This window comes from Anoplopoma fimbria, chromosome 3 (genome assembly GCF_027596085.1).
Source record: "Anoplopoma fimbria isolate UVic2021 breed Golden Eagle Sablefish chromosome 3, Afim_UVic_2022, whole genome shotgun sequence".
Lineage (NCBI taxonomy): Eukaryota > Metazoa > Chordata > Actinopteri > Perciformes > Anoplopomatidae > Anoplopoma > Anoplopoma fimbria.
The window spans coordinates 15,118,102-15,141,313 of record NC_072451.1 but is presented as its reverse complement, the minus strand read 5'-3'; the positions used below and the strand labels follow the sequence as shown (position 1 = coordinate 15,141,313).

The 23,212-nt window shown below is 37.5% G+C and overlaps 2 protein-coding genes across 2 annotated transcripts; both read right to left on the bottom strand.

Moving 5' to 3' along the window:
- Positions 1-3,456: 3,456 nt before the first annotated feature.
- Positions 3,457-9,897, bottom strand: LOC129088826 (solute carrier family 22 member 13-like). The gene is made up of 9 exons (XM_054596058.1): positions 9,523-9,897; positions 8,940-9,043; positions 8,100-8,254; positions 7,531-7,699; positions 7,321-7,441; positions 7,062-7,156; positions 4,320-4,534; positions 4,113-4,221; positions 3,457-3,667 (listed from the first exon to the last, which is right to left on the bottom strand). Exons 1-9 carry the CDS (start codon positions 9,895-9,897, stop codon positions 3,457-3,459), a joined length of 1,554 nt encoding a protein of 517 aa, XP_054452033.1.
- Positions 9,898-13,245: 3,348 nt separating this feature from the next.
- LOC129089251 (solute carrier family 22 member 13-like) lies at positions 13,246-22,505 on the bottom strand. The gene is made up of 11 exons (XM_054596643.1): positions 22,131-22,505; positions 21,941-22,044; positions 21,038-21,192; positions 19,640-19,808; positions 19,432-19,550; positions 17,207-17,223; positions 14,792-14,871; positions 14,243-14,457; positions 14,053-14,161; positions 13,576-13,782; positions 13,246-13,454 (listed from the first exon to the last, which is right to left on the bottom strand). The coding sequence occupies exons 1-11, from the start codon at positions 22,503-22,505 to the stop codon at positions 13,400-13,402; spliced, it is 1,605 nt and encodes a 534-aa protein (XP_054452618.1). The 3' UTR covers positions 13,246-13,399.
- Between the last annotated feature and the right edge of the window lie 707 nt (positions 22,506-23,212).

Below are 23,212 nucleotides of genomic sequence, written 5' to 3'. Positions count from 1 at the left end.
TAAATACTGATGAATCTGCTCCGAAACCAAATGAAGTGTTTGATGCATCAGACAAAGGAGGCGGAGACCTGCTCGGTGGAGCACTTCTTGATCTCAACCCTGAACTTCCTCAAGATTCCTCTAATCCAATCAGCCCCATTGATACATTTTTAACATCTTTCATTGACGCAGCTCTTCCCGAAGCTGCTTCCACTGATACTTTCAACCAGCTTGACTCTCACCTCATATCGGGTGAGAATGACGTGATGCTGGGCCTGACAGATCAGCTTATAGTCCCTGCTTCAGCACCTGTAAACCAAGATGAGGATCAAACCTCAAGTCCTCCAGGTACAAACAGCCAGACAAGAGAGCAGGGTGCAGGCTTTGACATTTTTGGCTCAAACGACGCTCTGTTCACTCAGCCACCCGCTGTGAGTGGGCCTCATGAAGGAGGAGCTCATGCTTCTTCAAACCAACCGTCCGACTTCCCAGATGACATTTTCGGAGTGAGTGATGTGTTTACGGTGCCGCCATCCACCCTAGCTACCGCTAACTCCCTGGATGATTTGCTTGGTACAGATACATCTTCTACTGTTGCTCCGTCAGCTCAGACTGAAGGAGCAGGTCTTTTTGATGATGACATCTTTGCATCAGAACCACAGTGGCTGCCCGTGACTCAGCCAAGTGATGTTAATTTATTTGCGGAGAGTCTTTTAGTGTCTGATAACAACAGCACTGAGCAAACAGTTGAAAGCACTGTCTCAAATAGTAGCTGGATGGATGATTTGCTTGGTTAAAAGCAAGAGTTTACATGATGTTATGAACATTGTTGGAAAGTACAAAAAAAAAATATAGATGTTTTCAAAAAATTCTAAGATTTGATAATCACTTCACATAAAATTAGTTTTGAAAAAGCACAAGGAATATTGATTTCATTTACTGTTGCATTTTATTCAGAAATGTTTAGCAAACACAATCATAACACGATTGATGACACATATCGTAACATAAATGCTATTTCAATTTTGTGTGGTAAATACAGTATGTGTCTTTACAGTACAGCTGGAAAAGAAATGCAATTTATGACTTAGAGGTAAAAAAAAAAAATGAAAGTAAACACAAAAAATCAGCAAAGGATGTAACATATTAAAAATAACTTTATGTTTTAAAGTGATTCCATGTGAATAAATAGTCAATAAAGAGTCAATAAAGAGTCAAGATTAATAACTAGGTGTAATTTGTCTGTATAAAATCTAGAAAATAAAACTGTAAATATCCTGATATGAAATGCTATGTCCTACTGATGATCAATCTTGAATAAAATTACAACTTTAAAATACTGAGGGAGTTTTGTTTGATGACCCCTTTAAGTTCAAATAAATTTGAATGCCAGAAAGCATTTCAAATACTTATCTCCAGGGCAATCCTTTATTTTATTAAAGCAACAGTTTGACATTATGGGAATTACACTTGCTTTCAGGTTGCCTTCACACCTAACCTGTTTGTTGTTAATAGCAAAAGGCCACATTAAAGTCTTTTTTGATAGCAAATTTGATCGCCACTCAGTCAGGTTCTGCCCAAAGTGTTGTGTTTTTAGTTAGTGTGCTGGACCAACACAGGCAGAGACAGATTCAGGGGTCTTTTAAAAAGGTTTAATTAGAACAAGTAAAACACAAATAAGCAAAAAAAAAAGCAGGGGTGGCGACAGCAGGAAGCAGGCTGGCACGATTAAGTGCGTTTGGGAGCAGTGAGAAACCGGAGGACAAAAACTCAGGTATGGAACAAAGCACACGCTGGAAAAAACACACAAGAACAAGAACTACTGCAATGCAAGTATTTTAAAAAAAACAATGAACTAGAGTGAAGAAAGCAACATATACTGAACACATTATAAAAGCGCGGGAGATTTTACTGGGGTTTATGTGACAGTCGTGTCTGGACTGGGAACAACTTATCGTTTTCACATTGATTATATATGAAATAAAACATTTTGTGAGCTTTAGAGGGTGCTGTTACATTTTGACAGAGCAGACTACCCGTTTACCCTTTCCAGTCTAAGTTATGACCATATGGTCATGAAAGTGGTATCAATTCTCTAATCTAACTCTTAGCAAGAACATGTATTAACTATATCTCTAACTTCCTATTTATTTTTTGTAAATCTTCCAAAGAATTTGCTTGAGCAATGTGTATTATTATTCTGGAATAAGGCTATACGTATGTTTGTTTCTACAATTAAATGTGAAAGGATTATTGTTCCGTCGCTACAGTTGGTATGTGCCCACATATTTTAGCTAAACAGGCCCTATTATGCTATATTTTTTATCTCAAGTTACAGTTACAACATGTTTACATGCGTTAATGCTCATAATCCGCCTTGTTTTTCTCATCCTGGCTGTCCTGCAGCACCTCTTGTCACCCTCTCTCTGAAATGCTCCGTTGTAGCACTTGCTCCTCCCCCTAGAAAGCAAAGTCTGCCCTGATTGGTCAGCTAGCCCGCTGTTGTGATTGATCAATGTTTCACATTTCAAAAAACTCCTCCTCCGGAGCCTCAGCTATCTCTCTTTTTTATTGTTTGAGGGCGGGCTAAACCAGAGCCCGTTGAATGGGCACTCCCTATAAGTTGTACGCTGTTGTGATTGATCAATGTTTCACATTTCAAAAAACTCCTCCTCCGGAGCCTCAGCTATCTCTCTTTTTTATTGTTTGAGGGCGGGCCAAACTAGCCGGAGAGTTTTACGTGACTTCCGTTACATTGTGACCTTTTACCATACAGACCTTTCACATGTAAAAAAAAAAATATAACTCACTAAAGAAGAGGGAAAAAGTGGAAAAGCATAATAGGGCCACTTTAATGTATTTTTAACCTCATGTTTTATAAAATATAGAAGTAAATAGCCAATCTGTAATTTAGAGGAGCAAGACAGTCACATCTAATAGAAGACGGCGATGTTTAGTCTTATGACAAGGTGTTATTGTATATTGTGTTAGTTACCTTGGAAATACAGTTTGACAGTTAGATTGATTATTTTTGTTAAAACACAATAAAGAAATGTTTTTCATATATAAAGAGGCATTCTTAATTCTTAAATTATGAACATTACATTTTTATCATATATACATGTAAAGCGTAAAATACATTAAAAACAATGTAGGTCAGTATTAACAGATCATGACAACTCAGCTATTAAAAAAGAAGCAGAGTAATAAAAACAAAAGCACTTTATAACTTCTACAGCTGCTTTTAGTCTGTTTATATGATGTGAAGTGATGACATGTGCAGTTTGACTTAAATACATTCTACATTTTAAACACATTTACATCTTGGTTGAATTTGACTTTGAACAGCTGGCTGTGTTTGTGGAGGTCCCGTCTCTGAAAGTGAAAGGACAAATGAGAGATATCAGGGAGGAAATTATAAAATGTAAGAGATGAAGTTCTCTAATGACATGTAATGATGGAACATATTTGTACTAGTCACCTGTTGTTCTCGACCTCATCGGCTGACTCAGGAAGCTCTTTTCTCCTGGTCTCATGCAGCAGGAAGCCGAGAGCTCCACTGACCAGTGTGAAGCCGCTGAAGACTGTGGTGGGTATGGACCAGTGGTACATGGCCAAGATGTTAAGCAATGGAGCCAATAATCCACCTAATCGTCCTGCTATGGCTCCTAAAGCTGTGGCTGTTTGTCTGAAACAAGAACAAGAAGACAAAAGAAAAACACTGTAAAGAGAAGACAAATGATGAAAGATCAGACCGATAAAAGAGCTAAAAACAATAAAAAAACATGCAAATAATAAAAAGAAATACAAATAAAAAGAATCAAAGCAATTCAAAGACAATATCCCATGAAAGCAAGTCTATAAAAATGTGTTCTAAGGAATTATTTAAAAGAGGTCACTCATTCTGCAAGCCTTATCTCCCCAGGCAGGTTGTCCAAAGCCGAGGGGCCCTGATGGTAAAAGTAAGGTCACCCTTAGATTTAAGCCTAGACTTTAGAACAGCCAGAGGGGCTCTACCTGAAGATCTAAGGCCGTTGGACACCTAAATAGGTTAATACAAACCATTTAGTACATTTTAAATGTTGTTTCTCCAAGGTCGGGAAAGTTTACACATAAAGTCTGTGAACACCTACCTAACAGATGTAGGAAACAACTCCTGAACAAAAACATTACATATAGTAGCACCCGAGATCAGGAAAAAACGTGCTGCGACGGCTAAGGAAGTAACAGCAATGTTGTATCCTGAAAAACAGAAACATACAAAAACACAAGTTGGAACTACACACACAGGAGAAAAACAGAAAGTTATCATTATGATAAAAATGTGCAAAGGGGATTACCTTGAGGAACAGCTAAGACCAGTATGCAAGAGAGTCCTCCGGTCAGAACTGTTGCTACGAATAATATTTTTCTGCCAATAACCTCCATTAGCCACATACACAGTATATGAGCTGGTATTTCAATAGCACCAAACAAGAGCTGTGTCAAAAAGATACTGAAGCCGAGGCTTTCCATATTGAAGTACAGGCAGAAGATGGAAAGGCTCAGTGAAAACCTGAGTTTAAAGACAGGAAGGAGACATATTAGTCATTTAGAGGATGAGACCTTGAATGCCCTACGTTATAAAGCAATATTAACATCTTATCTTAGTCAATCGCAGAGTCAGATGACTTCCCAACTAAAAAATTTGGGTTTTTGAACATAACCAATGTGTGGCTTAATTAGCATATTTTCCATGTTGGGCTGCAGTTTGCCACTGCAGTTCCTCAAATGGCCACTTGAGGCTGACTCTAAAAGCAAAAAGTCAATCCCCATAGACCCCCGTGATAAAATACCCACTTTATAGCAGAAATAAACAGGTTTACAGCCTGGTACAAAAAATATTTTTGGTCCCTTTAGCTAATTTCCCAGTTCATGACTATACGTGGAGATATTTTTTTTATATAACTGACCCGTTTAAATTGTATTAAGGCTTAAATGCTTTATTAGGGTATGGCAGCTTTGAGTGGCAGGTCGCTCCCACAGCGTCATTCAGCGTTCAGTTTAACTGAAAGATTTGGCTGTTATTTTTTGTTAAAGTAAAATTCGGTATAATTCCCTTGATTTTTTTTTAAGTACGGTAGATACATTTAGTTTTAAGACTGATGTTCACAAAACAAAATTAGTATACCAAATAATGCTCCTCAGGAATGGGTTAAAATGCAGAAGGCAAATTTTGTGTATATACTATCTAACAATGTATATATGATCAATAAATTCTTTTTTCATACTATCACAGCAAATTGCAATTGATTTTTCGCTAAACCCCACTCCTAGCATCTACTCAGGGTTTATGTAAAAAGCGTAACATTTTAGAAATGTGGAGTAAATAGCATAATTATTACACACACAGTGAACCATAACTATCTCGAAAACAACAAAACCAGCTTAATAAAGGAAGAAAATCAGAAAAGATTCCATGAGCGTGTATGAAGCAGAGCTGAATCATGGTCGTACCCTGATCAGAGCTGGCCTATGCTACGCCATGATTTTACTTCTGTGAAGCAAAAGTGCTAACTACTGATCCATATTGTTGAATAGTATGTTTAAAATAAAGCTCTATAAAACAATATTTTGTATGTTAACATGATCAAATTACTTCTTTTAGAATAATAAAAAAGGAGTATTGCTAGTATGTCTAATCGCACTGAGATTCAACATATTATTTTGTGGCAAAAAACAAAGATTTCAATTTGCTAATTCGAAAATGTTTGATTTATAAACTACGCTTTACTTATAAACTATCTAGTCTTTGAAACCCTAATGAGAATGTATGGAGCTTTTTTTCCCTATCGCTATTCAAGAGCGTGTTTTCCCAATTTGAGAGCATGACTTATTGATTTCACTTAATGTTTTTTAATGCTATCCCTCCAAATCCACTCCTCGGACTGCTAGCTCTTGGAGTTGTTCTGTTTCTGCTCCCACTGTATGCTTGTACACAAATATATTACTGCTTGCACAGATTTCCTGCACTCCGGCTTTAGTTCTTCGCCTCTCACTCAGGCTGCGGTGTGCTCATGAAACATCCGCTCTTGGATTTCTCCTCTGCTCTTGGATTTTTTTGTGCATAGACCTGCCAACATTCTGTACATTTTTCTTTTACTACAATAAGTATACTGGCTACTATTACTGGACCCAACTTGGAGGCCATGAATGAACCACGTCATGCTCGTTCACAGCTGCACACAGGAGATCTGTAGTGCTCCACCTTTTTTTGTGTGTGAAGGTGTGGATGCTGTGGTATACAACGCTCTTGATTGTCAGTGGTAATCCTGATGACTATTGTCGTAGCATGCTACAGCGGTCATAAACAACATACAACGGATCGTGCTGCATTGATCAGCACCACTTCCCACTTGAATTAACCAATTCTCAGTGGCATCTGCAACGGATACCTGTACCACTAACTGTTAAACTTGCTTCACTGACCAGCACCACCATTTGTTCCCATTCAGCACACCGACATGAGGACAGTGTAGCTATTACATAGACTGTATGAGTTATGAGCTGAAAATTGTATTGGTCAACTCTACACTTCGCATTCTATGGGTTGTAGGATTTTGACAGGGTTGTTGCACAAAAATGTTTGTATGTGGAAGCACTATGTAATACATAGTGTTTCCTAGCTGAGCAGCAGTGGAGGCTGAACACAAAGAGGGAATTTCATACTAACAGGACTGCGACTTTGGGAGATATCCACTTTATTTGTCTAATTCAGACCACTGAAGCCTCACTTTATCTTAATTTAACCTTTGGAATACATTGTTGCATCACTTCAGCAGAACTCCACAACAAGATATCTTTTTTGAGCTTTTCATTATACACCTTTGAAATATTTGGGCCTAAAAAGTTAATATGGCACCATTAGAGCTCACAGTTCACACAGTTATGTGTTGAATGTACATCCAATATTCAGTATCCGCCTTGTTTGCTCTGGTTTGGTCTCCGCCTTCTCCCGCCATTTGTCATTTGGTACTGACCAGGTATGTACAGTGAATTTATCAGAGCTTTTTTTTGTGGAGCTCTTGGATATTTCAACTCACCATGCCAATGTTATGATGAAGAAATACTTAGTCATTACAGGTGATCTGAAAATAACTTGAATGCCTCCTTTTTTCTCCACATCTTTCCCAGCAATCTGTAACAGAAATTGTCCTTAGTAACACTAAAATATTTCAAATATATCAAGTCATATTAATAGTTTACAAGGATTGGTTAAAGTAGTAACCAATACTTAATATAATAAATTATAACCCAACACTATGGATAATGAAAAATAAATTAAATGTGAGGGCTCAGTACATTGTTAAGAAGAGAGTCTGGGACAGTGCGTTTGTTGATGGCAGCTGCTTTGACAATCAGCTGTTTAGCCTCTTCTGTCCTTCCTCTGCTTAACAACCATCTGGCTGACTCTGGAATGAACCTCATAGCAACAGAGAAAGTGACAGTTCCAATAGTCAATAATTTACAAATGAAAATATAAAAAGCAATAAAAAATAAAACAATGCACACCATATGTAGACAACAACAACTGCAAGTGGAGCTGCTGTGATTAGTTGAGCCAGTCTCCAGTCTCGGATGAAATAGATCATACCAGCGAGGACGCACTGTCCCACTGCACCAAACAGCTGAGCCACACATGCTCCCCATGATCTTTTGGACGGCCCGATCCATTCAGTGGCTGCGATCAGGAATATATACAAATTGTTATTTTTTAAGTTACCAGTTTTCACTAGGATTGTTTTATTTTTCATCAATCAAAAACATATGCTAGAAAAATTATTTGAAAGATGCTATAATGCAAATCACAATTTATAGGAACAATAAATGACATTGTGACAGCTACAAACCAATTGGTGGTCAATGATAATATATATTGTTTTTCACATTATTTACTTCCGTAGACCATTTAATTCATCAATATTTGCTAAATTTCTGATAAAATTATAACTGCTATCAATTTGCTATTATGCAAGTGTCTTTTATAAGTTTTATTGTCTAAAGTCCCATATTATTTTGATTCAGATAATAAAAAACAATGTCCCATGTGATGTGAAATGATGCCTGTATGTAGTTCATACCCAGTATAATAGAGTTGATTCGATAGCCTCCAGCTCCAATTCCCACCATGAACATGGATGTTAAGTATACGTAGACATTGGGGGATAGTGCTGTTGTTATAGTAAAAATTAACAATATAACTGCTGTAGTTTGAGTTGCTCGTTTGCGACCAAACCTGCAACAGAAAGACATTAAAAAGATATACAGTTAAGAAAAAATGACCAGCTTCTCTTATGGTCAAAGCACATAATTATAAAAAATAATGCTGCTAATTGGCAAAAAGACAGCAATAGCTACAGTGCTCCAATTAATAACTACCTAAGTTTATCTAATCTACAAATTAACTAAATGTTAGTTTTTTTTACTAAACAATAGGTATTAAATATGGACACAAAGAAAATGAACCAACCATAGAAATGCCAAGTATGATGGAAAGCCAGTAAGAACAAAATATGTCATTATTAAGTGGCTTATTTTTTCAGTACATCCCAGCAGTATTTAACAATAATTGCTTATGATACAATTAATTAAATTAGCGTGACCTAGACCTGGATAAGCAGCATAAAATGGATGGATTAACCACTTAAAAATGATTCAATTTAACTTAAGTCAGGGTTTGCGTTATTTGCTGTGTTTGTTTATGTTGTTTGTTACCCATGTAAGCAAAATAAAAGTTGATAATAAACAAAAACGTTAGACTTTTTAATACCATCTAAGACCTTTTTCTTTGAAATCTGAAAGCTACAACTGCATCTTATATCTTACATTTTAAAAATGATTTATTGATTGGAGCTGTGTTTGGGTTAATTTTTTCACAGCATAGACTAATATCTGATTTTTACTACATGGAATACACTTACGATTCAGCAAAAGGTCCAAATATGACAGAACCAACAAGAATACCGGCCATGAACATTGCTTGTATCACTTCCACCATTTTAGCTTTGTCACAAACTAGATCAAACTGCAAAGAAAGAAAAAACAAACATTTAATGAAGGGAGAATTTCATGATGGGGCGACTGTGGATCAGTGGAGAGCAGGGTCGTCCTCCAAGGATCAGTGGTTCGATCCCGGGCTCCGGCAGTCCATGTCAATGTGTCCTTGGGCAAGACACTTAACCCCAAATTGCTCCCGAAGGCTGTGCCATCGGTGTGTGAGTGTTGTATGAAGTTAGAATTAGAGTCCTGATGTGCAGGTGGCACCTTGCATGAATGGGTGTGAATGGGTGAATGATATGTAATGTAAAAAGCGCTTTGAGTGCTCGGAAGACTAGAAAAGGCTACCAACCAGGACGCCCGCCATAAACACTGTTTGTATCACTTCGATCAAGTTGGATTTGCCACAAACTAGATCAAACTGTTAAAAGAAAAAAATGGTTTGTGAAATATTTCATGAAAGTAATAAATTAACCAAATGTCAGCTCTTCCTCACTCACTACTTACATCAGTGACTATGGTGGCATCATACATGTTGTTGTTGTACACCCATCCATTCTGGCACCCTGTGGTCTCATTGAGTCCGTACTCCCTGATGGCAACGATGTCCCAGTCCACAGGGACAAACATCTGACACCTGCTGAAGGTCCCATCCTCCTCCCGGGGCAGAGTCAGGTTCAGCTGGTCATCTGTGGTCAAGTTAGAGTCAGCCTGAAGGATCCAGTCTGTGTTACAGTGTCGCGCTGGATCAGACTGGATGAAAAGAAAACTTGCAAAAAGGAAAGACTGAGTAAAATTTGGAAAACTAAGTGCAATCAGAGTGAGCTGCTGGAATAATCCAAATTCTCCAATGTTCCTCAGGATCTCTCCGAAATCTGCCATGTTGACATCAGTTACCTCACTTTGAATATTGAAAAGTGCTGCACCACAGCTCTTACCAATATCCATTAATGTTTAACCTAACTTTATGTTGTGATATAGTTTTGGCTGGCTATTTCTTTGAACTGGTTATATGGTTTTTTTATGAGGAACATTATGTTCCTTATCATGTGTCTTTTGGTTTTCACTTGAGCTGATCTCCAGACTGTTATCTTATACTCTTTGACTCCTTGCTGGCAAATGTATATTTTAAAACACTTTAAAAGTCTATTAATTTGGGACATCCTAATTCTGATGCTTAGAAATTAAACTGCTCTGCGATGGGTGTGACATATCTAAAAAAAGTTTAAGGTTTTTACAGAGCCATGTGTTTTGGAAGTTTTCAATAAACACCATGTAAAAAATGTTTATTGAAGCAACATGTAGGGCTTTTAACAACAGCTACATGTTTTAAAGGTTGTCAGAAAGTTGCTGTATGGTTGTTTGATGTGACCTGATGCACCTTCCTGTCTAACAACAGTATGAGGGCTGCCTGAATTTTATTGTTCTTTAATAGATTGACCTTTGAAGGTTATATTGCAGTTCTCTGTAGCTATAACTAACCACACACTAGTCTATTGCTTTGCGTTATAGCTTACATGTGAAGAGAAGATAAAGTCTGTGGCATAAAAAATCACAAGCTAGTAAAGTTAAGTTCAGTAAGGACAACTTCGTTGACAACAGTAGCCTTCAATAGTGCAAAGCATCATATAGTCATAGTATAATCATATAGTAACGGATTAGATTTTTATGTACTTTTTCTTTTTTCCAGTATGTTTAAAAAGCAGTAATTTTACTTGAAAGGAAGTATTTTTAGATGTACCACTTGGGGAAAAAAGTCTTATGACAAAATTGTGCAACAGAATGGCCTCGAAGAACAGAGTGGACAGATTGACAATCAATCAGAGGTGCAGCTTTTAAGAAGCCTGGCATGTGACAGTTCTGCCCCAAATAATGGAGGAGACCTGTTATGCTGGAGCCAGAGGAACCGCCATCAAATTTAACTAAAGCGGGACAGAAAAAAGCCCATGGTCACATTTATAGGAGCAATTCACCTTTTGATTGTTGCACAAAGGTTTTTCATGGTCTATCTTGGAGCAGGTACTGGATCTATTAAAAGAAGTATGACAAACCTCTAAATAATGTTCATTAAATCATCTTGGATCTCATTTGGTCCATTTACCATGATGAGACTTCTAGCAGTTCTGGCAGTGATTTTTATGTTGATCATGCTGCCTTCAATCCATGTCCTGGATACAGTGTTGCATCCTGTCAAAGTATGGAACATTGGAAGGGCACATGACAATACTGGTCTGAGGCACGCAGCTACTTTAGTGGGCTGCCAGGTAGCAAAAGCTCTTGCCACTTCCGAATGTGGGTCCAATGGAATTGGAAAGCTTGACCCACTGCTGGTGGCCATTTTGAAAAAATGGCTGCCATGGCCAACAGGTGCGAGTTTGTGACAGCCCATTATCCAATTTTTGTCCCCAATATATCGCATCTGCCAAATACCTACTGTATTAACTGTTTAGAGTCACTTTTTTCATATCTAAACTTATTCACAATAAATGCTTTGGATTGTGGTAACTGTGCGGTAAAAACGTTTGTCCTTTAGTACAGACTGATGTTTATCAAGGGCACTACACCATAAGGGGCAAGGTGGTAAGAACTACAACAGACAGTGGCTCAAACCTGATAAAGGCATTAGTGTTTTCGGTGATCAGAAAAAGCCTAAAGAAGCCAAGTCAGATGAAGAAGAGTCAAGCATTCTATCAACCGTCCACAGTATGTGAGGATAAGGGAGTGTGAGTCAGATCGGGTGTCCTGCAGCACGGGGGCCCCACAAGGAACCGTTCTGGCTCCATTCCTCTTCTCCATATACACATCAGACTTCACATACAACTCTGCTAACTGCCACCTGCAAAAGTTCTCTGACGACTCTGCAATCGTCGGCCTCATCTCCGCCGGCGATGAGAGGGAATACAGAGAACTGAACCAGGACTTCATAGGATGGTGCCGGCGGAACCGCCTCCATATCAACTCTGGTAAAACCAAAGAGCTGGTGGTGGACTTCCGCCGGGGTAAACACTGTCCTCCGGAACCAGTGAACATCCAGGGACAGGACATTGAGATTGTGCAATCTTATAAGTACCTGGGTGTTCACTTGAACAATAAACTGGACTGGACTAATCATACAAATTCACTGTATAAAAAGGGTCAGAGCAGACTCTATCTGCTGAGGAGACTGAGGTCCTTTTGCAGGGAGCACTCCTGAGGACCTTTTTCAACTCTGTGGTGGCATCAGCCATTTTTTATGCAGTGGTCTGCTGGAGCAGCAGCATCTCAGCAGCCGACAAGAAGAGACTCAACAAGCTTGTCAGGAAGGCCAGCAGTGTGCTGGGGTGTCCACTGGATACGGTGGAGGTGGTGGGAGACAGGAGGATGATGGCCAAGCTATCATCCCTGATGAACAACACCTCTCACCCCATGCAGGACACCCTGGCAGCTCTGTGCAGCTCCTTCAGCCACCGGCTGCTTCACCCCCGGTGTGTGAAGGAGAGGTACCGCAGGTCCTTCCTTCCTGCTGCTGTCAGGTTGCACAACCAACTCTGCTCCCAGCAGACCACATGACACATGACAATAAAAACATGACAATAAAAACCTGTGCAATACATTACACTGTGCAATAATAGTTAAAATAGTTTTTTCTGTCTGTAAATATAATATTTCAGTTATTGTTGATTTTCTACTGTTTTTTATTGCTTATTTATAATACTTGTTTTTTTTATTTTCATTTTTTTATTTTTATCTTGTCTTTCTTTACTATGTCTCTTGTGTGCACTTTACTCTATGCTGCTGTAAGCCTGCAAATTTCCCCGCTGCGGGACTAATAAAGGATTATCTTATCTTATCTTATCTTATCTTATCTTATCTTATCTTATCTTATCTTAAGACACATTAAGCATCCTAGACGAAGACGGTGGGCTTGCATACTAATTTTTCAAAAAATGTGTTCACAAGTATGAACTAAGAAAAATCAGCTCATTCATGCAATTCTCACTAACGAGCAAGATTTTTGCTACTAGCTATTACGAGCTATTACTGGCTAGCAAGCTAGATTGTTAAACTGTGGCTACAGTGAATAAAAGCAATTGAGGCAGCAGACAGCACTATGTTAACAATACTATAAGCTTATAATATTATAAGCTTCATAAGTGTTTTATTGAATTGCAATGTATACTTAGACACTGCACTCTATTAACCCCTCAAAAAACGTTGATCCAGCCTTGTCAGGCAAACAGTCATGTTTGATTTTTTATTCTTTATTTATCTTGTGACTCCCAGGACTTATCTTTGGACCCAATGGGAGGTCCCGATGCCCAGGTTGGTAAACACTGAAGAATGACATACTGTTTGAAGCATAATGCATTCAGCAGGTTTAATGAATAAACCATAAGACACATGTCTACAGCTTGGTGGATGCTTGGTTATGACTTTCTGTTCTTGTGGAGGTTTGATTTCTGAAAGACACAGGACAGAAATAGATGCACAACTTAAAGTTATCCTCAATGAAATTATATAATGTAAGAGATATCAACTTGCCTAATTATAATAATGATTGAACATATTTGTACTAGTCACCTGCTGTTCTCGGCCTCATCTGCTGACTCGGGAAGCTCTTTTCTCCTGGTCTCAGGGAGCAGGAAGCAGAGAGCTCCACTGACCAGTGTAAAGCCACTGAAGACTGTGGTGGGTATGGACCAGTGGTACATGGCCAAGATGTTAAGCAGTGGAGCCATTAATCCACCTAATCTTGATGCCATGGCTCCTAAAGCTGTGGCTGTTTGTCTGAAAGATGTCGTTATATCAGTATAAACACTTCAACATGTTGGCCAAATAGCCCATTTGCTAACTCTGATTTGGTTTAAACAGACACAGGAAAATATACATACTTGTAAATGTATGAACCTTTCACTACTTATTGCCTAATTTGTCAAGACACTGAACACCCGATTACACAAATAAAGTAATTTGATGTATTTAAATTTTTTGCTTTGTCCTAGTCTGGAAAGTTTGCACAAAAAGTCAAGAGGCTGAATATAAACTTTGAACACCTACTTAACAGGTGTGGGAAACAACTCCTGTATGAAGACATTACATACAGAACCAGCCCAGATCAGGAAAAAACGAGCTGCGACAACAAAAGATGTAACAGCAATGTCATATCCTGAAAACATAAAAAAGAGATTAAACATAAACAAGACATAAACAAGAAAATAGCAATTGCTAACTAAATCAAATGGTTTACCTTGAGGAAAAGCAAGGATAAATATGGAAAAGAGTCCCCCTGACAGAAGTGTTGATATGAGTGATATTCTTCTACCAAAGACTTCCAACAGCCACATGCATAGAAAATTAGCTGGTATTTCAATAGCACCAAACAAGAACTGTGTCAAGAAGATGTTCAGGCCGAAGCTTCCCATATTCAAGTACAGGGCGTTCAAGGCAAGGTTTAATGAAAACCTTAAAAACAGAAGATGTTCTGCGTTATATAACTTTCATAAAACATGTACAAGAATTTTTTAACATTTAATGAATTGTTCCAGATTTATGATTGATCTTTAATTCTGCAGCATTACAATAAATGAGCACCCAACTAACCATCATGGCTAGTTGAACATTAGCAATACATATGCAATGAATAGCTGCTACTGTGAAATTACTATAAATCATAAATTATAATAGTAGGGTTCAGTATTAATACAGAAATGTAATCACTTCAATATTTAATATAGTGTTAGTCTCAATTTTATTTAGTACTTTGTAAATTTTATTATTTTTAGAAATTTCAACTTACCAACTCAATACTATGATGAAGAGGTATCTGGTCAGTACAGGTGATTGGAAAATAATTTTTATACCTCCTTTCTTCACAGCCTCTTTTATTTCAATCTGTGGCAGGAATATAATTTAATGTGGTAACTACACATATCCTGTTTACTTTTCAATATCAGGTAACTCATATTTGACTGAAAACAGGTAAAACAAGTACTTCAGACTAAAAATAATAGGTATTTTGTTATAAATAATTTGTTGTAAGGAAAACAGTACGACTTTCGTAGACTAGATAGGTTCTAATTATATTTATTAAATAAACAAATAATGAATAACAAGACAATATGACTAATAAAAATAACTAAAATAAATCAATGTCAAATGAAAAATATAAATATAATAAATGAATTGGCAATTAAATCAACTAATAAGCAATGACAAATGTATCCGAATAAATCTGTGTCCACTGAAATATTTTCATTTGTGTTTATCATTTTTAAAACACCATTACAACTCTATATGATAACATGAATTTTGTTTTCTGTTATTTATGTTACATAAATGCTAGATGTTGTATTTTTTAAAGCTATTATACATGAGTCATACCAATGGGATAGAAAACTGATGCTTAACATGTTGTATGTTACAGCTTTACACTCTAAAAATGTAACTATGCTCTACTCAATTTAATCTGTGTAACATTTTTACACTTAAAATATTGAGTAAATTTGAAATCTGTGAAATCATTTAGATTTACCTTATGGATTAAGTAAATGTACTTATAAAATATTAGCAGATCTGAACAACTACATTGAGTACCATGAAATAAAAAAATTGAGTTGATATAATTAAAATTTTAAGTCTATGCAATAGTAACCTAAGTTCAAACCACTCAAAACAATGAGTAGATATAATGCTGTAAGCCTGCAAATTTACAGCCTGCTGTAAGCCTGCAAATTTCCCAGCTGGGGACTAATAAAGGATTATCTTATCTTATCTTAAAATGTTAGGTAGATGCAACTGAAAATTTGATTATTATTTAACAAAACAAATCTGCTACATTTACTTAATTTTTTTAACATAATGTAATTCATACTGGACTATCAAATATCAGAATAAATATGTTACATTAACTTATTTTTTAAGTATTTACTCTTTAATCTATATGAGTACTTCAAGTCAATATATGAAACAAAATAATAAACAAAGCAATTCTACACACATCAACATTTTTAAGTAAACATTTATTTGTCTGTTTTGACAATTATAAATCATCAAGTTTAAATCCAAACTCAATTAGCTGAATGTAATTATAGTTATTGTATAACATGGTAGACATTTATTGAGATTTCCAGGTTGAGACCCCCTCAGTTGAATCTAATCTAATCTAATCTAATCAAGTTTAAATCCAACAGTTTATCTTTGCAAATGACATGTTAAAATGTCCATGCTATAAAAACAGTTGAACTCTTAATAAGGGGTCTCAACCAGGAAATCTCAACTGGCATTACAACTCATGGTATATTATCTAGTTTCTTTTAACATGGTTTAATCTCGCCAGTGAGCATGTGACAGTGTCCATGTGAGCATCAGGCTGAATGCACCAAGAATGAATAAATGTCTACCATGTTATACAATAACTATAATTACATTCAGCTAATTGAGTTGCAAGTTCCAACAGTCAAAGTGCATTGCCAAACCAATCAAAACTCTTTTAAAGCATCTTTACATGAATATACTTATACTAGTCTTTCTTGTCTTTATGTTTCACTTCCTGGGTCTGAGTAAAGACAAATAGCTACATCCTCCATATGTATCTCTGTTTTCTTTTTGTTGCTTTAACTGAACTCTCTACCAGGCGGTGACCAGGAGCCATAATGAGTCCCTCAGGGGGTGTGACTGGTCTGGTTGGTCTGAACAGAAGAATGACATTTAGCATGTCTAAAATGCACCAAGGACAACATTTTGCATCCTCCAGAAATGCACCAAAAACAGTGATATTTCACATTAAAGTTCCACATCAGAAAACAAGAACAGTCCAACATGCAATTTCACTATGAATGGAAACCTTAAGTCTTATGTAAACATTAAGACAACAGTACATCAGCTAAACTTCAGACTTGCCAATGAAAAAATCCCTCACTAAGAGAGCATCTTGCTGAACAGTAGCCAGTCGCTACATACAGAGGTAATTCTTTAGTCTCTGAACCTTGTTGGAAAGGTTTCCAGAATCCAGCTCCAGCAGTACTTTCTGGAATACCTCAAAACTATGTTTGAGGTTCTTGGGGTATTGCAGATCTAACACGTACATCAGTCCCAAGAGATAGCAGCAGGCCCTGCTAACATCTCCAAGACTGCTGAGGACAGTGTTGCCCTCAATGACAATCCCAACATCCAATGACCCATCTTGTTTCCGCAGCAGGTAAATCTTCATGACCTCTTCTGCCAACTCCTCTTGAACACTGGCAGATCCATCAGCAGCATCCTGCAGACATTGTAAAGATAACTTGAGTTTAGAACTCACTCTCAACCTGCATGTCGCAAGACAAATACCACCTACCAACATAAGAGCATAGCAGGACATAAAGTGGACAAACTAAACAATACTACTGTGGTGGTCCCAAATTTGATTTTGATCTCACAGACAAAATAACTAATTAATGCTTCCATATAATTAATTTCTCTCTCCAAACAAAATTGACTCGTACAGTATCTGATGTCCACAGCTGGTTTACACTATGAAAGCTGCTTCTTCTTTGTGTGCGGTAAGGAAAAAACAAACGTACTGCAGGAACTCTATGGTCACCCATGATTACGTTGTTAAAAATCATGAAAACAATTAAGTATTATACTAACCTCAAAGTCCTTGAACAAGGCACTGGCATCTTCTCCCAAATGATTGATGAGACATCAACGGGTCTGTTGAATGGGGATTCCACTCTGCAGAACAGAAAGCCTCAAAATGTTAATACAATGCAAAACTACACGTTCAAGCAGAGGCAAACTTGACTTGAGTCAAAGCTTTCAATAGAATTTACGTTAGAAAAATTGAACTGGAGTTGGAGTGTAGTGATGTAAGAATAAACCAAAACATGTAAAATGGTGTCTTACGCCAGTTTGAGTTGTTGTTGTAGGTCGGTAGTTGATTTACAATGTGCAATTTTTCCCTGATAAATTAAATTCGACGAACAAAACCTGCAGCTGTCGTTGACGGACATTTTCGTGCAGACGCGCAAGGTGTTTGGTTTGTGTACAACCTGCGCGTGATTCCCGGCGCATGACATACGTCACAACCAAACGTTAGCGATTGGTTATGGCAGATCCAGAGTGGCACTGCAGATCCAATCATTTTAAACTTCAACAGACACCCGCCTTCAAGTGAGTTAACGTTTGTCAATTGATTAGGTCCAGACTCTCTGTACAAATTAAATGAAATGAAGTGAAGTACGAGAGTCTGGTAAACCAGGCTAGGGGCCGTGCACACTGAAGGCAAAAGCGTCGCTAGCAAAATCATTGTTTTCCTATGGTACGGCGCGCCTTTCACTCGCGCCTTTTCAGCCGTTGCAGGTGCAATACACACCAATGTTAAACGCAGATTGGAGTAAAAACCTGCTCAACTTTAAGCTGTGATAGTTTAAAAACGGTAAAAGAATTTTACAAGTTGAATGCTCTCAGGCATCCACACTAATGACGCCAGCGTGTGGGAGCAGAGAACAAATCTAAACAATAAAAACATAAAAGTCTCCCATGACCACAAATTTCGTGCTACAGACTTAGCTCCAAAGCCCCATTAACTGCAACGTTAAACAGGAGGAACATTTCTGCAGGGAAACAGACAAACCAGTTTCCCTCGCGAGTGGGAGAGAAGTCACATAAATGATAGACCTACACGTTCAGGAAAGCCTCGGCCTACTGTTAATGCTAAAATACGAATAAATTAGTCATTTTACACCCATTTTGGTGACGTTAGCTGTATAAACTGTATGTTAGCTGAGCAGTTTGGTGGCTAGGAATCTGTTAACGAAGTTAGCATATGTACAACAGCATGGTGCTGACATTATATAGAAAAACAAACAATAAAGTTTATGTGCGGGAAGACAGGGTCGCAATTTAATTACAATTTGCTAGTGCTCTACTTACCGGCGTATGGAGTCCTCCAAGTGATTTTCACCGGGCGTCTCAGAGTGTTCTGTTGCTAGCTTCATGCAAAAAGCAGGGTAGAATAGATATCCCATGATTCCACAGTTTTTGCGCGCAAATTGTGGCATGACGTTCTGCTTAAAAAACTACTCAATTTCTTAAGTTGTTGTTAGAGATGAAGACTATTGAATTAGAGTGAGTAATAATTAAAGTTCTTGAAACCGATTGGTATGAGTGCTCCATACTCAAATATTCTGACTGGTATTTACTTAAAATATTATGGATATCTTAAAATTATAATTTGTTTGTCAAATACTAATTTCTTTTCTTAAATAAACTTAAATAATAGATGTAAATATGATGCAAAATTAACTGTTGGATTTTTAAGCATTTATTTTGATATGTCCAACTCAAATAATCAGTTTTGTGATTTTCAGAGATTTTATTAAGATAATATACTTTTTTATTATTGTGATATATACTGAGGCCCTGAATGACTTTTTAGAGTGTAAGTTTCAGTACCTTTTCCAGCAGACTCTGGAACAGTGCGTTTGTTGATGGCTGCTGCTTTGAAAATCAGCTGTTTAGCCTCTTCTGTCCTTCCTCTGCTTAACAACCATCTGGCTGACTCTGGAATGAACCTGATATAAACAAGACCAATGGCAGTTCAAAGAGTCAATAATTTACAAAGCAAACAATAAATGTACTTAAAAAGGGTTAATGCGCAAACCATATGTAGACAACAACAACTGCAAGTGGAGCTGCTGTGATTAGTTGAGCCAGTCTCCAGTCTCGGATGAAATAGATCATAGCAGCGAGGACGCACTGTCCCACTGCACCAAATAGCTGAGTCACACATGCTCCCCATGATCTTTTGGACGGCCCGATCCATTCAGTGGCTGAATTTAGGGAAAAAATAACATTGGTTGTAGATTGCATTAAAACAGCTACTCATGTAAAACAACGGCATTATAACATTTAATGTAGACGAAAAAATGTAATAAAAACTCCAGAAAGGTATTTGGAACTGTGCAAAATAAAATCTCTTTGACCCCCCCAAAGAAATATTATGATTGTGATTGTATCATTTTAACAATTTTATGTTTATCTATGTTTAACAAGCTTGTGGGCCAATAGTATAGCTTTGGTATCAGGTGGTATTAGATTTGTCATGATAATTACTTTGCTGTTTTTAAACACAACATTCAAAATTCACACCACCTCTCCGGATCAACGGGCCAACTGGCGAGAGAGGGGGAGAGAGAGGGGGAGAGAGAGGGGGAGAGAGAGGGGGAGAGAGAGGGGGAGAGAGAGCGGGAGAGAGAGAGGGAGAGAGAGAGAGAGGGGAGAGAGAGGGGGAGAGAGAGCGGGAGAGAGAGGGGGAGAGAGAGGGGGAGAGAGCGGGAGAGAGAGAGCGGGAGAGAGAGGGGGAGAGAGAGCGGGAGAGAGAGCGCAGCGGGTGTTGAGCAAGTGAAAGACTGAATGAAGAGAGGGACACGCCGGTCACATTCGAAAGCACAAATAAACAGATCCACTCATTCATATGCACACAAATCAAAGGATCAAGGTCTTTATAAATTATGTTTTTATTGGACTACATAACTAACCTGGTTAACAAAAAAGAAATGAATAATCGGTAAATAAACAAATTGAATCGAATGAGTAAAATAGATGATGAATATAATGAAAACGATTACATGTGACTAGGTCGAATCAGTGACTCATACCTTCTATCTCTCGTCTGTCCTGAGCGAGAGATAGAAGAGTACGATCCCAACAAACTACTGTCATTCAACAAGAACCAAGATGCCGAGATACCCTGAGAGGAAGTGCGGCCAGTTTTGTACAGCTTAACCTCCTTCTGCCCAAAAGCCCAATTTAATTGATAAACGTCAAATGACGAATATATTTGATAATCAGTAAACAATGGTATGAGTCACTGATTCGACCTATTCACATGTCATCATTTCCATTATATTCATCATATCCTTTAATCATTCCATTAATTTTGTTTATTTACCAATTATTAATTTATCTTAGTAGTTATGTAGTACAATAAAAAAACTATTTATAAAGAACTTGATCCTTTGATTTGTGTTGAATTTGTCACTGTTCACCGTATACATACACAGTACAATGCCGTTGATTCGATATCCTCCAGATCCAACTCCCACCAGGAACTGGGATACTAAATAAAGGTAAACATTTGGGCTTAGGGCTGTTGTTACAAAAAATATAAATATTGCAACTACTGGAATTTGAGTTGCTCGTTTGCGACCAAACCTGCAACAGAGAGAAATTAACAAAATTATATAGATTAGACAGTATGACTCTAAATGAGCATTAGGCATTATGTATACCAAATGGATTCAACAGCCATTATAACACTTCTGGATTTGTAGGTATTTGTGTTTGACTCCTGTAGTTAGTTTTAGAGTTAATGCTTTGGTTATGATTTTGAGAATTAGCTCAACATTTCGGGAAATATGCGCCTATTATGCTCCCAAATTAGTGTTGTATGTTGTTCATTTAATTCATGTTCATTTGTGAAGATTATCTTGCTGAACAAAACGTTTAAGTATCATCAACTTTTGTTTGCCACAGAGCCAATTTTTTCAGTATTCCAAATCTAATATAAAAAAAAATCCTTTGCTTTTTGTTGATGCTAAATTCCGGGGTTGGCCTGCAAAAATACATCATCCCTGCAGCACTCTGTCTATTAATTTAAGAGAAAAATAAAATGTGGATTGGTGTTCTAAATATGTTCTCATTCTGCTCATTTTTTTAAAAGCACATTGCCTGTTAATTGGTGTACAAAAATATTTGGCTTTTAGTATATTCCGGTCACTAGAAAATAATACGTATCAATAAACATATTAGATTAGAAATGTGTGCCTTTTAAAGTATAAAACAACATTTCAAAAGAATACAAATATACTACGGTGACTTTAAACCTTTTATGAGTTTATAGTCTCTAAATATCTTTGTTCATTAACCCAAAACACCATTCTTTACTGTATAAAATACTTACGATTCAGCAAAAGGTCCAAATATGAGGCTACCAACCAGGAAGCCCGCCATAAACACTGTTTGTATCACTTCGATCAAGTTGGATTTGCCACAAACTAGATCAAACTGTTAAAAGAGAAAAATGGTTTGTGAAATATTTCATGAAAGTAATGAATTAACCAAATGTCAGCTCTTCTTCACTCACTACTTACATCAGTGACTATGGTGGCATCATACATGTTGTTGTTGTACACCCATCCATTCTGGCACCCTGTGGTCTCATTGAGTCCGTACTCCCTGATGGCACCGATGTCCCAGTCCACAGGGATAAACATCTGACACCTGCTGAAGGTCCCATCATCCTCCCGGGGCAGAGTCAGGTTCAGCTGGTCATCTGTGGTCAGGTTAGAGTCAGCCTGAAGGATCCAGTCTGTGTTACAGTGTCGCTCTGGATCGGCCTGGATAAAAATAAAGCTTGCTAAGATAAAATACTGTACAAAATTTGGAAAGCAAAGCGCAATCAGAGTGACCTGTTGGAATAACCCAAATTCTCCAATATTCCACAGGATCTCTCCGAAATCTGCCATGTTGACATCAGTTATCTCCCTTTGTGTTGTTTAAAAAGGGCTGGACCACAGCTTTAACCAATATCCATTAATGTTTAACCTAACTCCATTTTAAGCACATAGTTAATTTTGACTGATGGTCACCTGAAGTGCACTCAGATAATCAAGCAAATTAAAATACAACTAAAGTGAAATAAAACGATGCCGGGAGTATCCAGAAAATTTAGTCATTGCTTTAAATCATTACCACAGGTCAACAGGTGGCACAACGGATGCAGGTCAAAGTAAATGATTTGAGCTGTGTGTGTTTTTCTTTAGTACTCCTTACTAGCTGGCATCTCACCCGGTTTGATCAACCTTAGGAATACAGTGATATTTGAAAAAATCTTAAATTTACTTTCACAGCTGACCACATTAACAGCTCAGCTTGTGCCATGTATGACCATTGAAGCCAAAAGGATAGTAATCATATTTTGTGACCTTGTAGCAGATTCCTGCTGGTGCATCCTTGTTGTCAGGAGAGAGAAAGAAGAGGTTAGCATTGGGATGATTTATATCATCACCATCATCATCAGCATGTCATTTCAAGACCATTTAACTGTTTTAGGCTACAAGTAACTAGTTGTAACTACTACTTGAAATACTTGTAACAATCTCTATGGAATAAATCTGGTCCCAATGATAAGTAATATATCTTTGTTTTGCCCAAAGAAAGAAACACAAAGCAA